At 40.3% G+C, this 16,528-nt stretch overlaps 1 protein-coding gene across 1 annotated transcript in view; it reads left to right on the top strand.

The window, feature by feature from the left end:
- The window catches only part of LOC139697279 (growth factor receptor-bound protein 14-like), a 306,000-nt gene that overhangs the window by 184,074 nt on the left and 105,398 nt on the right, over positions 1-16,528 (top strand). Inside the window, exons 6-7 of the mRNA XM_071595937.1 lie at positions 2,403-2,531; positions 12,394-12,447. Of these exons, the coding sequence (XP_071452038.1) occupies positions 2,403-2,531; positions 12,394-12,447 (183 nt within the window). The remainder of the gene's footprint in view (positions 1-2,402; positions 2,532-12,393; positions 12,448-16,528) is intronic.

The raw sequence follows: 16,528 nt of genomic DNA, 5'->3' as shown, positions 1-16,528 counted from the left end.
AGGGATAGGAACACACATAAAAGACGAACACAGGAGAGGTGGGAAAGGCGGAATCAAGCAGATCACAAATGTAAAAATATTTCCTAGACCGGGTCCCGGCGTAGGAAATATTTTTACATTTGTGATCTGCTTGATTCCGCCTTCCCCACCTCTCCTGTGTTCGTCCTTTATGTGTGTTCCTATCCCTTTTCCTTATATCTGTTACTATATAAATGAGTATATATATATATATATATATATTATAGTATATACTACTATTCAGAATACTACTTCATTTGGTACCCTTATCTATTTCAAATTCTTCATTCTTCGGCAGCTTTGTCGTTTATAGCCTTTTCCCTATCGTCTACGTTTCACATCCATAGAAAAGTAGTTGACATACGTAAATACCCTTCCGAGATATGCAACGTTAAAGAGCCTGTATTTAAATTATTCTCGGAGATGTACTACCTTATAATATTTCCTTCCACACTGCCTTGTCAATCCATAGGTAGTTCTTAATACTTCAGCACATACATTTATTTTTTGTGTGAGTTCTTCTGTCCCTAAGAATCATAATATTCCTCGTTTAGTCTCTTCTGCCGCGTTCACTCGTGAATCTGTCGGTGTAATCCTTCCTCTTAAACCAGTCAGCTCATACGTCTGCTTGGCGATTTGACTCTCATCCATTCTCTCAACATGGCTGCACCATCTCAGCAAACGTCTTTCATGCAAGTCTATTACTGGCGCATCAAATCCAAATCCATTCGCACCCACTCATTCCTCACCCTGTCTCTCTCCTATTTTTACTCCCCAAACAAACACCCCTCGAGTACCCCCGTACCCGCCGCATTCGGCCGTTATTTATGCTTATCCCGGCATCGCAAGTTTCGAGTCCATACCATGATATGGGGAGGAGTACATATTTAGACGCGGCCAGTTTAGCTTTCTGAGAAAGTTGTTCTTTTTTTTAATATTCCGTTTACTACCAGCCACTGTCCTGAGGGCATTCGCCTGCCATTTAACCTCCTCGCGAAAATTTTTATCTTTCGCAAACGTTTTATCAAACTACGGGAAATTATCCGATGTCTCAATTATTTCACAGATTAAACATTGTACGCTATTTCATTTTTATCTTAAAGTAAAATATGTTTAATAATATATTTGTGTAAATATAATACTTGCTTTCTGTGAATAGTATTACATTTAAATAATACTCTTTTCAATGGAATAACATCAATTTGCCAATTTATATATAAGAGCCGGTGAAATATTTTGGTTGATTTTTTTGTTTCAGCTTGATCATTTCAAGTAAATTTCAGACCCTCATGTCGATGTTTCCATGCAATTGCTATCCCTTATGCCGATTAATGTTGTATTTAAATTTGTAAGTTTCAAACACACGGTAGAGTCAACTGAAATTTCAGCGCATTCCATTTGCGCTTTGCTATATAATTATATCGTTACTATTAATGCGACTTTAGTAAATACACCCGGCGAAAATTATTAGTCACATAAGGAACGAACTCCAACAGCTTAAATAATGGTAAAGTATTACTAGCTGATTGTAAAGAGAAAATCCACATAAAAGCGCACTTGCCATGTGAAATTGTTAAATAATTGGTTGATATGTAAACAACTAAATAATAGGTTTATGATATATTCTTGATACTTTATTATTGGGGCCATGATATTATTAGTTACGAAAGTATTCCTCGTATTACTACTCGTAAGTGCATGCGAGTATTTAATTATATGATGAAAATTATTCTCAGCATAATTACATTAATGACTAAATTAAGCACACGCACACGTAAATGTGTGCACACGCTTCTACGTATACCTATCTCCGACTGACAAAGGAGCAACGACATGGCTGCTGAAAAGTTTAAATATTTGTACGAGTTTCCAAATTTGATTTGTTCTCAAATGAAAGCCAACTTGAATTTTATTATATTTTGTGTCGCCCTTTCCCGTCATGTTTTCGCAATTGTGCGTGTTTGTGTATAATGAGTATATGTTTTTTATGTAAACCCACGCAAATATGTGCTAAATTGTTAAGATTACATAATAATTAACGCTTTCTTCGACCATATCACATCGATATAATATTTTTCACTGTGAGTGTCGATGCCGATTCACAATGTAACCCGGCAGCACTTTTCGTTTCGTGCTAATGTTCGCTGAGCCATTTCACCCCAATGTTAAAAGGTATTTGGGGCGGACCATGTTGCAGCGGGGAGCGTGGAGCACCCTTGGCTCGTCCTACCCCTCCGACGTTCGTGGATAAAAAAAAACCCTTCATCACTCCGGCCCCCGCTTCCCACCACCCCTTCGTTCCGAAAGTGAGTTTATCTGCCTTCACTAACGCTCCCCTTTCCCTCTCTTTTTCTCTTCTCTCCGCCCTCCTCGCGCGGTGACAGACGCTGCTGTCCAGTGGAGACGAGGCGCCGCCTATCTTCGGCCACGTGTGGGTCCGGGAAGCCAACAAGCAGGTGTGGTCCAAGGCGTTCCTATTGCTCAAAGAGAAGAAGCTCTACCTCTCCTACAAGGTTGGTGTCACCATTATTTATAGCCGGCTCTATTTGTGGTCGAGTCATCGTCTTGGCTCCGCCGTCCGCTGTTTCGCGTCGGCCGTACGCGAGAGAGCACTCAAAAATTACAATCGGCGCAATATTTTTATTTTCCTGCCCAAGATTATTATTATTTTTTGTTACTCCAGCCAGGACTCCCCCGAGCTGGATTTGTATTCGACGGCCATTTTCTGAAGATTAAAATGACATGTCCGGTTAATTTTCCGATTGGAGGTGACATTTGACTAATTCAGTGTCGGGAGGCGTGGTTCGCGGTCTTTCTGTGGAAAAAAAGGAATACATAGTTCAAAGACCGAACCCAGCCTCGTTGGATTAGTCCATTACAAATGAGAGCAGCATTAAGTTTTACGAGCTCATTCAATTGTTGGTGATTCATCTTCGGACTCATTTCTCTCTTATCTCCTGTCTTCCGAGAGCGTTCGTGAATGGTTTTCTCTGAATGACATATTGTAAATATTAGATTAACGATAATTGTTCTCAAAAAAAATTTTTTTCAGGTGAATGATGCATTGGTGAAGATCTATAAAGGGCTTGTAAATTGACTTGTATGTTCGTGTCAAGGACCCTTGGGCCTAATTAAAGGAAACGTGTCACGCGTAGCAATGCAGACGACCCCTGAGATGAATGGCTTACTTGGTTACCTCCTCTTTAAAACGGATATTTGCTCGGCAAGCAATTTTATGAGCGAGTCAAATTAGAAATACCCAGCGCGCCAAAAAATACTAATAGGTTCCGAATTTAGATGGGATGCGAAACTAAAATTAAGGACCCGCAACAGTCTAGTTTCAAAAGATTTTCCTCTCGCAAACTTATGCAGAAATAGTTTGCATGAAATCCTTACCGAGTTTTTCCTACGTTCACGTCCTCCCCCATTGTCTCGTGAACAAATCAAGCCTTGTGAATAATTTAATTACAACACCACAGTGATTAAACCTTTGGCTTGTTTGATTTTGATATTCTGTCGGCGCTTTACGTTTCCATTCGAGTCGAGTTGGTACGGTGACCAAATGGATGGATTGCCTGGAGTAGCTTGACTGAAGGGGTGCGTTATTTTTGAGTCAAACGAACTACACGAAAAGTTTGTTCTCATTTTCACGACTAGCCAGTTCTAAGGGACCCAAAAACTAATAATAATTTATTGTATTTTTGCTGAGGAGTAAGTTTTTAAAATGCCAAAAAATAACATTTTTCCATTGTTCCCGCGTGGTAAATTTGTGATATGAATACTTATTACAAGTTATTTTGTTGATTTTTGGGTGGCATGTTGATTATTTCTCATATTGCGGAGGTTTTACTTGGTGTCAAGGAAATAAATATGTCATTGAAATCGTACTATCGAACTCTTGTTCTCAATGGTGGAAGAAGGGGCTATTAGTCTCAACCTCGCCCAATTAAGTCGATTAATAAATATTTAAATACATTTTGGCAAATAATGTGATTGCATCCTGATTTTTCCTACTCGTCTCTTCAATTTCTCGCCCCCAGAACCCAAGTCGTTAATTTGATGATGACGAGCAAATAGAGCAAGTTTTCTCGTAAAATCATTTCTCCATTTCGAAGGAAAAGGTGCTTTGATGAAAATTTACCCTTTGGGGGGTTTTGAATTTTTATTATTTTCCCTCGGGTGCGTTGCAGTAATCCGGGTGTTTGCTTGCCATTCGTGGAATTGCTGCCTGGACGTTATTTTTAACGTCAGGAATTTACCCGGTTGCGTCCGCCACTAACTTGTTCCAACCATTCCACAACTTAATGCACATACTCCTTATGCAACCGTGGGTAGCTCACCATCTACTCGTTCGGCTTGGCAACCCGTGACGTTTGCGAGTGAAGTTTTTCCTGGCATCTGCTTCCCAAGAATCGTAAGGTGGTTGCGAATATTGCTTTCGTTTTCGACCGTTCCTCTTGGGTTCGGTGCGAAATGCGCATGAAATCTGTAGGCAGGTCGGCATTTAACAATAAGTACGTAATTTGGACATCTGCAACATTTTTGAGCCGCCCACATAATTTGGAATAGCCTAAATGGTTTTAGGAAGCATGGCAGGGTCAGTTCAAAAGTCAGTGTGACTTGCGGCACTGCTAAACCCCGTGACATCCTCTCTAGTTATGTGTACTTTGTGCTATATGTTTTAAAGGAAACATTTTGTGACCCCTGAAATGAAATTTAAATGCACAACTATATAAAGTATTATAACCGCATGCCCGGAAATCCGCTCTGTTGCGGAAACATTTTCGCAATGATATAAGATAAGGAAAGGGGATAGGGCAAACACAAGGTCGTTGAGAAGCTTGAAGGAGATTCAAATCAGAAAAAAGTATCTGTATCGGAGATCGAACTACGGAGCTTCGGTTTCCCGAACCGATGCCTTGTGGCATTAAGTGGTTCACACCGGACATCATCATCCCATCCCTAGTGTTCAGGCCAAGGCCTGGAACCGAAGGTTACTGGTTCAATTCCCGATTAAAAATAAACCATAAAAAATGTATATATATGTATGTATATATAAAAATATCTTCGAAATGGAACGCTCTTCGGCGACGCACAAATATATAAAAACACAGAAGAAGATTTTTAGAATATAGAGACACAAAGAAAGGACACTCACAATTTGTTATTTGTTTCGACAGCTCGGCTGTCGTCTTCAGAATCTGAAGACGACAGCCGAGCTGTCGAAACGTCAAATAACAAATTGTGAGTGTCTTTTCTTTGTGTCTCTATATTCTAAAAATCTACATCTTTGTTTATATATATATATATATATATATATATATATATATTTCGGTTTGGAGTGTGTCGAATAGGTCGTAAAATTAGTTTGAGATGCTCAATTAATAGCTAGTTCACATAAAAAGAAAAATTGGCAGTTGAAAGGCACTTCAAGTATCGCAGATTAGGAACATATAATAGCTTATATGTATGCAACATATAGCTTATATGTCTGCAAAATGCCACATAGCACGTCATGAACAAAATGAAATTCCACATTCCAAAAAAATCCAAAGGATTCATGTTTGCTCCGAAAAAAATGTACCTAGTAAATCTATGCAGGGTCCCTTGGCACGAGCCACTTGTACAACTAGAATAGTAAGTCTGGGAACATGCACGATGGTGTGAACTTCTTTTTTTTGGTAAAAATTCATAGCCTATTGCCTCCCATTGTCAAAAGTTATAACGGCACCGTTAAGATTCGGCGCTCCATTTCAACATCATCAAATTGAACTCTTAAAGCCGAAATTAAGTCTCGTGCTGTAAGCCAAAAAAACGTTTTATATACTGTCCGCAGTCAATTTTCTTTTTAGGGGCAATGGATTTGGACGCTGTCGCTCCATTATCGAAATGAGTTGCGCGACGGTTCATTTCGATAATGACGCGATCCTTCTCCTCACTATGGCATTCCTATTTCCTACCCGCTCTTCTTCAAATTGGCCTCTTTTCCCCCTCCTTCCTCCGTGCCGCCGCCCACCGAATTTCGCAGTCTTATCCATTCCCCACCGTGTCCCCGCCCACTTCCCTCTCGTTCCGCCTCAAATGCAATCAATTCACTTTACGATGACGCAAGAGCGTCGACTCCCGCGGTGTGCTGAAGTCAAGTCTGGTTTGTGGACCGCCTCGAGTCGTTCGTACATTTTCAAAGTGACCCTTCCATTTTGCCCTCGTGAGCATATCATGCGCTTGCATTTCATTTTTTTAGTCACCCGGATGTCTTGGAAAATGTTTTACCAGATGTTATTCCTTAAGTCGCATGTTCCCTCGTATCTAATTATTCGAGTTGCGAAGCACCCGCGGAAGGCTTAAACAAAACCTTAATCCTTGGTGTTCATACTTTCAAAACGATGAGTTCAAATGATTTATCGTGTCGATAAAGCATCATCATACTGAAAACACGCAATTTCACGGTTAATTTTTGCACAAGAAACAAAGGCAAATCGATACCGTAATCGGTCTGATTCATTATTTATAAGCATGAGTGATTTATTGCGCCGACATATCGGATGACATCAATCTTGTGCAGCCTACCTTGGAGAAGCAATGACAGCAGGCACAATGGCGGAGGAAAAAAAGGATGGCATTTAAATTATATAGGAAGTTTTTTTTATTGAGTCGCGGCGGAATATCATTGCGGTTAGAAAAGGCTTGTTCCTTTCTCACATCCAGCTTTCCGTTCCACTGCCCCGGACGTTGCGCAATGGCCGGGGGAGGGGGGTGGGGTGGTGTGTTGCACCCATCTGCACGGAGCTGATAAGGTAAACGTCCCCCATGCCTCGTTACTCTGATGATTTTTATTCTTTCGCTGCCAAATGATTGCTTCGATGCATCATCTCATTTTGAAATAATGCTCGTTTCGATTAGTGGGCGAACATGAAGATATTAAAGCGGAGGGTATCTTTTGATTACGGACAATTTTCATTCATCGCAGTATACACTCATCGTGTGCTCGTTGGGGTGGCTCGGGATAGGCTAAGTGAATTTTCCGACTGTTTTCGTTCACTCCAAAAAGGTTAAAAATAAAGGAATACATCGGTGATGTTCATCTTCACACGTAGAAATGGTATCATACGGTTACATCACGATGGATGCTGATATATTCCCAATATTGATAGACGCAAGTAGGTAACTTAACTTTGTCACCTTTGTGAGGTCTGAATTATATAATTAAAAATGTCATCTTTGGCATATTATGATATAGATATGATGAAAATGGATAGGAAAACATTTAAAAGGCAAACACAGGAGAGGTGGGGAAGACCGATTCGAGTAGATCACAAGTGCAAAAATATTTCTTTGATTGGGACTTGAACCACGGATCTTTCGGTTTGCCGGGCCGATGCTCTAACCCCTTGAGCTATCGAAGAAATGTAGCATTCATTGAAATCTCCAAGTGCCCAGATTCTTTGGCCAGGAGATGGCGTTAGGGAGCTGTTTCACCCACCAAATGAGATATGCACAACGTCAAGAGGAAAGGAATGTAAAGAAACAAATCATACAATGTCATGAAGGATTAGAACAGTGCGTTTCGTGGCACGCATAGCCAGAAGAAGGAGCTGAGCCACATTAGTCGAATACACATTCAAACACGAAAAACCCGCCATATGGTGAACAATATTCATTCACATGGATATAGATATAAGAATTAGGGATACTTATTCAAATGAGCAATTAGTGGGTGCTAGCAGAGTGAATAGTGAGTGACCAAGTAATGAGCGCTAAAATTAAGTAAGTGTCTTTCAAAAGGAGTTCAGCAAGCCCATTTTTTTAATCATCCCAGGCGAAAAAATTACTTCAGGGGCGCTGTATTGAAGTTTTCAGAATATCTGGAATGAGTGACGCTGAGACCAGATTCACAATTCCTTGGGCACCTGCAGCTCCACCCAAGCTTAAGCGATTTTTCGGGTACCAGGTCTTCCTGGGAAACCATAACCGGCACAGGGAAAGGAACTGGCCCCCTTACCCTGTTGTGTGAATTTTCACACGCCGTCGGGCTTAGTACTGGGTGAACTCTGCCATCACCTACTAACCGACCTTCGGGTTGATTACTGTGTTTATAGTTTTAAAAATTTATAAAATTATTATTACCATTTATTTTTACCATAAGCACAGTAATCAACAATATATATATAATTTATTTTTACCATTTTATTATATTATTATGGTATTTACATGCATGTGTTGTATGGAGCGAAACACACTTATACCCCTGCAGAAAAAATGATCGTCTCGGATGTTTTTTGAAGTGAACACAAAAGTAAAGTCTATGAGAACAATCCGGATCTAATCTTGACGCTTTAAATGTCCAGTCCGACTGCATACACAAAAATATTACGCAATATAAGCAATTGCATGATTTATTTGTTGAAAAAATCGCACATTTAAAGTGCCCCTTAGCCGAGGGTAGAACAAGAAATGCTGCCGGAGAAGCAACTCGGAATGGGTGAGATTTACCGCATATTTTGAATTGATTGAGCATTCTGTACGCTAACCCCCTCCCCCGCGGTCCTCTGGTGCAGTCGGGTAATGCCATCGGGGCACGATCCAGGTACCAGACGTCCAGTCGTAATCGCCGCGTTTTTTCTCAAATGCACCCACCTAAGAAGTGGATTCTCCTAAAGGGGAGACAGGGAGGAGTACGGAGGACGGTACGTGGGCCGGGGCGGGAGAACCCCCGACAAACTCACGTGGACGCGACCGGTGCCCACCGCGGATGGAGAAATTACCCATTATAAATCCCGGCGATAAATCCTTGTCGTGGGGCACAATTAATTCTTTTCCTTCTCCCGACCGAACTCCATTTGTCAGAAAAAGCCTACATGGGAGCGCAAAACCCTCCTCCCGCCCTTTTCCTCCCCCCCCCCTCTCTCTCGCTCTCCAATCCGCGGAGTGACCTCGGTAGGGTGGCAGTGACGTCACCGTGAGTGACGTCACGCGCGGCGAGGTCGTCCCGCCGAGGGGCGCTGGTGGCAGCACCGTCGCGCGGATCCACCCATCGGCTGCACGAATGCTTGAAAACCCTTGCCCGAGGTCCGCGCTCCGGCCGCCGCCTATGCATTCGGATCACCTGAGGTAGCGTTGATCACCTGCAGTCTCGCCCACGCCCGCACGTAGTAGGGTATTTCATTCCCTCAGCGCCTGTCCACACGTCCCGTCCCCCCTTCCCCCACTCCCGGAATTGTGAATACGTGAGCATTAGAGGGGAGATCGTCTCCCTGCTCTTCGTCCATCGCGTGTCTGCCCAGAGGACAGGAGAATCGGATGGGATCATCCCGATCTCAGCCTGTGATAGCTATGGAAATGACTCCGAGGGGATCTCTTTCTCGGTCGTTCGTATACGCTTTTTTTTTCTCCCAGCACCCCTTTTTTTCATCGCGATTCAATCCGTTTTCCATCATGGGTGCGTGATGAGACAAGCCATTCCACGAATTTGGATAAACATCGTCGACAGTGAATTTTAATGCTGATAAGTATTCCTCTAGATGCCTACAGTGAAAATCCACTTTCCCTATTCTGTGGCATACGTATTCATGCTTACAGCCAGGGAACACTAAGTTCACTCAGAAACACATATTTTTTCGATGGAAAGTTAATTTTTATATCGTATTAGATATACATATCTCGCCCTTCAGTAAGAAGGGTAACACGGCAGGAAAAATGTATGTATGATTTAATTCATTGGAGTAGAGTACTCGACATCTACATCTACTGAACTTTCAACAATCATTCGAAAGAGCGCATGGGGGATGCTAGGACACCAACCGTATATGCACACATGTTTGCCTATTATGCGTAAATATAAATATGCATGTATATGAACCTACATAATAACACGAACACTTTATACTGTAAGTTATCGATTCTTCAAATTTTTCGAAATATATTGGTTCCCAAACTCCTCGTATGTCTTGTAGGATGTTAAAAATGTCCAGAAGGACCATTTCGGCCAAATGGGTATACTATTTAATGGGGATTAAAGTAGACAATGATAATTCCCTCAAGGCGTTTGGCCATAAAGCAACAGTGTTTGGTCAAAATTTTTAACCTGGATTTTTCACCACCGCTGGCACTTAATACATCGGTGCTGGGACTCTGTGGAGTGAAACCATGATATCGGTCGTGAGATTGGTGGGTTTCCTCTGCGGCCTGCGGAGCTCTCAAGGTCACTCGGGCACATACCTTTCGGCGTCTCGTTCAGATGTCGATTGAGTCAAGGGACCTCTTAAAGGTTTAAAGGTAATCGCACATCATTCTCCATGGCGTAGTCGTCGGTTACGTCAAAATTATTGCCATTTATTAAATTTTTAAACTATCAAATACATTGGCAGACATGACATTTTTTCAGAATTCACGTAAACGTGCATATAATTCTCTCCCTCGTTGAGTCCCATGTCAGTCGAAATATTATGCTTCATAGGGGACACTATGCTTTTCAAGACCTAACGAAAGTTGATCGCTGAACATGAAACCTACTCTGTCGCAAGATCATATTAATGAAATAAAATAATTTCCAGGGGCTTTACCAGGAGTTCTTTGAAGACTCCATGATGGTGATTGCGTTAATTGTAAGTTACGCAAAATGTTGCCTAGCTCATTACTTAGTATTTACGTGGAACAATTTTAAAATGGCCTAATTGATTTTGAAGAGATGCCCACTGGTATGGTTTGTCGTTATTATTCTTCGCTAAGCGATGCCTGGGCTGTGCTCTTTTAGAGTGACGGCGGAGCATTGATCCCTTTTTTGAAATTTAGAGTGTAAATACTGGCTTGTTTCCCCTTCTTCACAATAACAGAAATATGAATGCATTGCAAACAAAATGTCCCGGGGCAGAATGTCAGCCATAGCTTTCTCGTCGACTGTCAAAGTTTAATATCTTTATCCCTTTCGATTTTAGCGCTGATGAATAATTTATTAAACCGCGTTATCCCAGCGAGTGTCAAGTCGACGAAACACGAAACTCAGTAGCTGTTACCGTCGTCTCGGTCTACACGTTAAGAATCAAGTAAGTTCTTGTCAACATCACCAGAATATTTCGTTTCCGAGTTTTCACGTCATACTAATGATCTTGCTCGATTCGTGACGTGTTTCTCAATACGGTCACCGTGAGGAGAGTGCAATCGCCAGTTTGCTCACAAATTGGCAGTCTTTTTCCTTTCTCATTCCAAAAGGGGCACATTTTTGAATACTTGAGAAAATTCACGCGTCCCGTGAAACAACCTAGAATGAAACATCCTCAGAGACAGCAGGCATGCAATAATGCATTTTGACTGCATTATGGTTGAATGCGGCCAATGCATTTGTGAAAACCTGTGTGATGTAAGGCTAATGTGAATGATTTTGTATTGAGGTCAGGCACTCATAACCACAATACAAGAAATCGCTTGAAGCTTGGGCATTCTTATTGTTGGTTGTCCGAAAGGAAGGACTCAAAAATATATGAATGCCAATCATGTAATAATACACGTAGATTACCTTAACTCTGCAAAGAGTGATGGTCGTGGCATAGATAAAACTAAACCACTCTAAGCTATCACTGAAAGCACTTTCTAATCAAGAGTTTATATTTGCAGATTTCAGTGATCGCACTTTTAAATTACTCATTGGTGTGTGTAAATAGGTACGGTGGCTTTAATATTTTGACGGTGACTATCGTAATGTTTGAACGTTTTACGGTAATTAAGAGTTATTATGTTTGATAATCTCTAATACTGTTTTACGAGTCGGTATTACTTTTCAAGTTCGTGTCATCGAGTTTTTCAATGGACAATTGGGTACTACAAGAAAATAATTACGACTGTAATCCATCCGCTTCAGCTATGTGTCCAGTTACTTACCTGGAACGAATAAATGAACAGACTCGGCTCTAAAGCTCTGGGAAGGATTACGAATTAATTGGTCGAAATGTCTTTGTAACGTTCATCCACAGGAAAATATTTTCATAACCCGGTTTCAAAATTGTTGTGCCGTCATCAAGTGAGCTGATGATCCTGATAATGTTGAAACCTGGTCGTGGAAGTGAATAGTGAAGTGGACTTGAATATGAATAAGTAATTTCCACCAACTGTCACCTGGATCGATTTGTTCCCACGTCATCCTTCAAACCCCAATTTCTTTTTAGACCCCGCCGCAGAAAGTACACAGAGGATGTGAATAAATCACCGTGTTTTCTCTGGAAATTAATGAAATTGAACGTTATTTGTGCCCTTTTTCCACTCCCACGCCGCTTCCATTCGGTGCGTACACACACGACCAAGTCATTCGTCCCCTCGGGCGCCGCGCCTCGCTCTGCGACTGGGAGACTCCTATCTTATTCCTTTATCTTTCTTCTTTCGCAGGTCCAAGTGGTGGCCAAATTCCTTCGTAGCTGGAAGGGAAACAACAAAGATAGGGTGAGTGGTGCTTTAATTATTCATCACCTCGCTCTTGACGCGATGGGAAACGAACGTTTTCTGTCCCCTCCACGCTTAGCAGTTTAGCAGTGGGCGTGGAAATGACTTGTGAGAAGTTACCTCATTCGCAGTGGAAGAATGGAAATGACTGCGTAATTCAAAGAGGATGACTTATTTTTGTTATAAATAGTCCATGTTGGACTGTTCCAAACGAATTTTGCTCATCCTTCTTGAGTGATGAGCACTTTAAAAAAAAAAAAAACTTCAGCTCAGGGAATCAAATCGTGGACTGGCGCTCTTTGCATGAATGTGCAAACCCCCTCCAGGAATAACGCCAAAGCAAACTCTCGGGGTTATTTTCCGCGAAAATATTATTTTTCAGGGAAATATTATGTTATCATACTTTTCATCATACGAATACCCTTTCGGATTAAGGTCCGCAAGGACTTAAGCAGCCCCTGGGAGTAGGAAGTGATGGGTTTCTTCCTGTCAGTGCTGTCTTCAGTTGGCGTTCGTGGTCATAAACGATTCTGTGTATACATTCGGCCAATTTCAACCAGCAAATCCGCCTTATGCCTTGCTTTTCCCTAGCAAACAGTTGACACCACCGGTTTCGGAATAGGAAAGGTGGTATAGAGGGTTCGTTGAACCCCTATCTTGTAGTATAATTTATCATTTGTCCAAGGTGTTTACATATTTGCTCCTCTATTAGTTGTTCTTTGTGTTTCTGTCGTGCCTTTTCGAAACTATTAGAGTGGTAAATTAATATTTGTGCTAGAACACAGATGTTAACTACTGAAAACCAGAAAGGATTAACCATACGGCAGGTTTTAATTTGATAAGGTTTTATTATTTTCGAGTGCTGTTTTCTGAATGTTAATTTTTTTAAATATATGTATGTGGTGAAATATTTTCGAAAAAGCCGTATTTTTGTGATCACTCATTCATGATTCTTCTCTTACGTAATCGACAGCCTGCAGGTATTTCCGTCATCTCGGCTCATAAAAATGCATTATTCTGTGGTTATGATGAAATATGCATTGGGTTTCTTGTCCTGGGATGATCTTATCACACACAAAAGATGATATAGGGCCCCTGACTGAAGAATCTTTTATTCAAAGGATTTGCTTTCCTCGTTCCAAAACTAGCATGTCCGCACGATTGAGTTGCATTTTGAGATCTTCGTTTCATTACAGGGCGTGTGGAAATTAAATAATAAAATGGCTTTCAGCCCGCAAATTGTGTGGAGACTGAGGGAATCAAAATGGTAGGGAATAACAAAGTAATTAGCTGTTTCAAGGAATATGGATCCTGTGGAATTAATATTCGAAAATATTCAGTCAAGCGGAGGCAAATTTTATATCTTCTAATTCTAATCGAGCAGTTAATGCAAGGAATGGAATTGTATAAAAAATTAGGGGCCTCTCGAAGTTGACCCAAATTGGCATGGAATTGTTTGAATCTAGAGGTAAATAATTAATTAGCATTGTTCTCTCAAATTGGTTCCTCTGGCCAGGGTTTCAAAGCTAAATTACATGTACAAGTTCTTTTGAAAAAGTGGTATTTAATGAAAGGAATTGAATTTTATTTGAATACAGACTCATCTAATGCTAATCTATACTATTACGGTATTAATTGAACTGAATACATAACTGATTTGATTCCATTTATGTCTCCAGTTGATTCCTCTGGCCCATTTTTGCATGCTACAACATATTTACAAGTCCTCTAAAACCGGTAGCATAGGTCTTATAATAATGCATAAAGCACGAGAAGTGTTCCGATGCTATCAATATAATTCTGAGGCGATTGAAAAGAAAATTAAAGAAAGTATTGATTTCATTTGTAGCTTTGACAAACGCGCATGAGACCGTTCCACACTATCAAATTTTATGCTCAAGAATCGTTGAACAAGTCTCATGAAACTCCATGACGTCATGAAAACGTCCACAAAGGCGGCCATTTTTTTTCCTGTAAGGTCCTTTCTTGAAAGCTACGCTTCCATCAAATTTCTCTTGTCATTAACGGCAAGTACTGAAAAGTCCGACGTTGTGTAGAAGTGCTGTCTAGCAACTGATTGGATGTATTGAACTACTAGTAGGTGTTAGGGAATACCACAAAATTGTGCTCATGTGAGCATTTTGGAATGCGTGTGGGGCAAGATTTAATGAAAATCATAAGAAGTGTAAAGCGGACCATCTTAAATATTTAGGAAATAATAATTTAGGCAGCTGAGGAAGATGAATCTATGTTCTATATGTGTGAGTTTGATTGTGGAGTTGATTGACTGAATGTGTCTTGTGCGAATTTGTTTAGCAGTCAGTGTAAATGTAAGGCTAAGAGATTGAGTGAAAATGAATGAGGCATGAATGTGAGATTGAAGTTTGTGCATTTGGCATGAGTGTGATATGGTAAATAATTATTTCTATATATTTTTAAACTTTCAACAATTTCTGTGATTACAAAGGTTTATGATCAATGAAAATATATATTCTATTTTAAAAATATATTATCTCAACAAATTTTACTGCCCCTCATCGGCCTTACTACAAATAAGGTATTGTAATCATCAGAAGCTGCAGAAAATAGGTTGACTTCTCTGATGTAATGAGATCTCAGTTATTAGAACAGATTTAGTGATACCTCACTCCTAAGTATGGTTGATTTGTAATATGAACACTACTACTTTATTACTACAAGTGCCTTTGTAGCGTGATTTTTTTCAAGACTCTTTTCAGTGCGTTTGAACATTCAATTGTCATCGGGCAAAGTATATGCGTTTTTTTACTGTGATAAAGGATATAGCAAAGCATATAAAAAGCTGAATGCAATAAATGTTAAAATATTTGGACTTTAATATTTTCTCACATACAATTAATTCTGCGAATTTATAGTGACGCGATTGGCCTGGATTCCAAAGACATTCTATACCTCTATTCTGGCCCGACTATGGCGATACTTTAAAATTCTTTTACTATGGCTAAGTCCTCTCTCCGGATACGGTTTCATTAAGTTAACTTTCCAGAGGGAAAGCATCATCACCTACTATCACGTTTGGTACATCAATATTTTTGTCAGGTAATGGATGGCCAGGAGGGATGTTGAGGCTACCGTTCGTGAGAGCTGCCCTTGGCGTGCAATCTCGAAAAACATTTGCATCATTCACTCATCCATTAACCCTAATTTAATAGTAAATGAATCTGTAAATAGCATCGATGAGGGCCAACAAATAATGCTATGTGCGCTCTTGTAGTTAAAAAAAGAGGTCCCCATCTGCTCTTGAAAAACTGAAATTAATATGCTTCCCATCAATTGCACCTACAGGATTGCATCTGTATGCAATGAGGAAAGTTCCTCGTATTTTCGAAATGCTTTGCAAATTTTCCCCATTCCACCTGCATTTAATTAATAACAGCAATGTAAACATTCCCTACTAAGCTGCATAGGTACTTGTAAAAATTTTCAAATATAAATGACAGGATCAATGATTACACAAATCAATAATTATATTATAATAATTTTAACGCAAAAAGGCGTTAATAAAAGTAAATTTCTACGTATGAAAGTTGGAAATTGTACAAAATTCTACCAAACGTTAACCTTCAAGAATTCATCTTGCAGAATTTCGTGATTTGCTGTACACGCCTCTGGTACGAACAGGGATAGGGTGTTATGTGCAATCCTCGTTGAATATTAAAATCCCTCATTCACCAGTCGCCAAAAATTGCGACATCACAGCTAATTTATGTTTGGCCGGTATGCATTGTCGAAGAACTGTATCAGTTTTTGATATCTTTTGAAATATCATGTCTAATAGACTAAAAAAACTCAACTCACTCATCCTTTAATAATTGGAATGACTCGGGATCATCCGCCATTAGCTCCTCGCATAATAATTCCATCAATCCTATTGATTTATCATTTCCTCCACCAACATCTTCGACATTTTCTTTGCTTATCAAGCAACTTCGCTTCGCGCAACTGCTACAGTGAACGCTATTTTCCCAAAATTAGCACGTCTTTTATTCATCTCAAATGTTCAATCTAGTCCCAAATATTTTCTTTGGTGGTTAAAGGATGG

The sequence above is a fragment of the Hetaerina americana genome, unplaced genomic scaffold (genome assembly GCF_022747635.1).
Source record: "Hetaerina americana unplaced genomic scaffold, ioHetAmer1.1.p SCAF_71, whole genome shotgun sequence".
NCBI lineage: Eukaryota > Metazoa > Arthropoda > Insecta > Odonata > Calopterygidae > Hetaerina > Hetaerina americana.
Note: the sequence above shows the minus strand (reverse complement) of the source record. Positions and strands in the feature narration are given on the sequence as shown.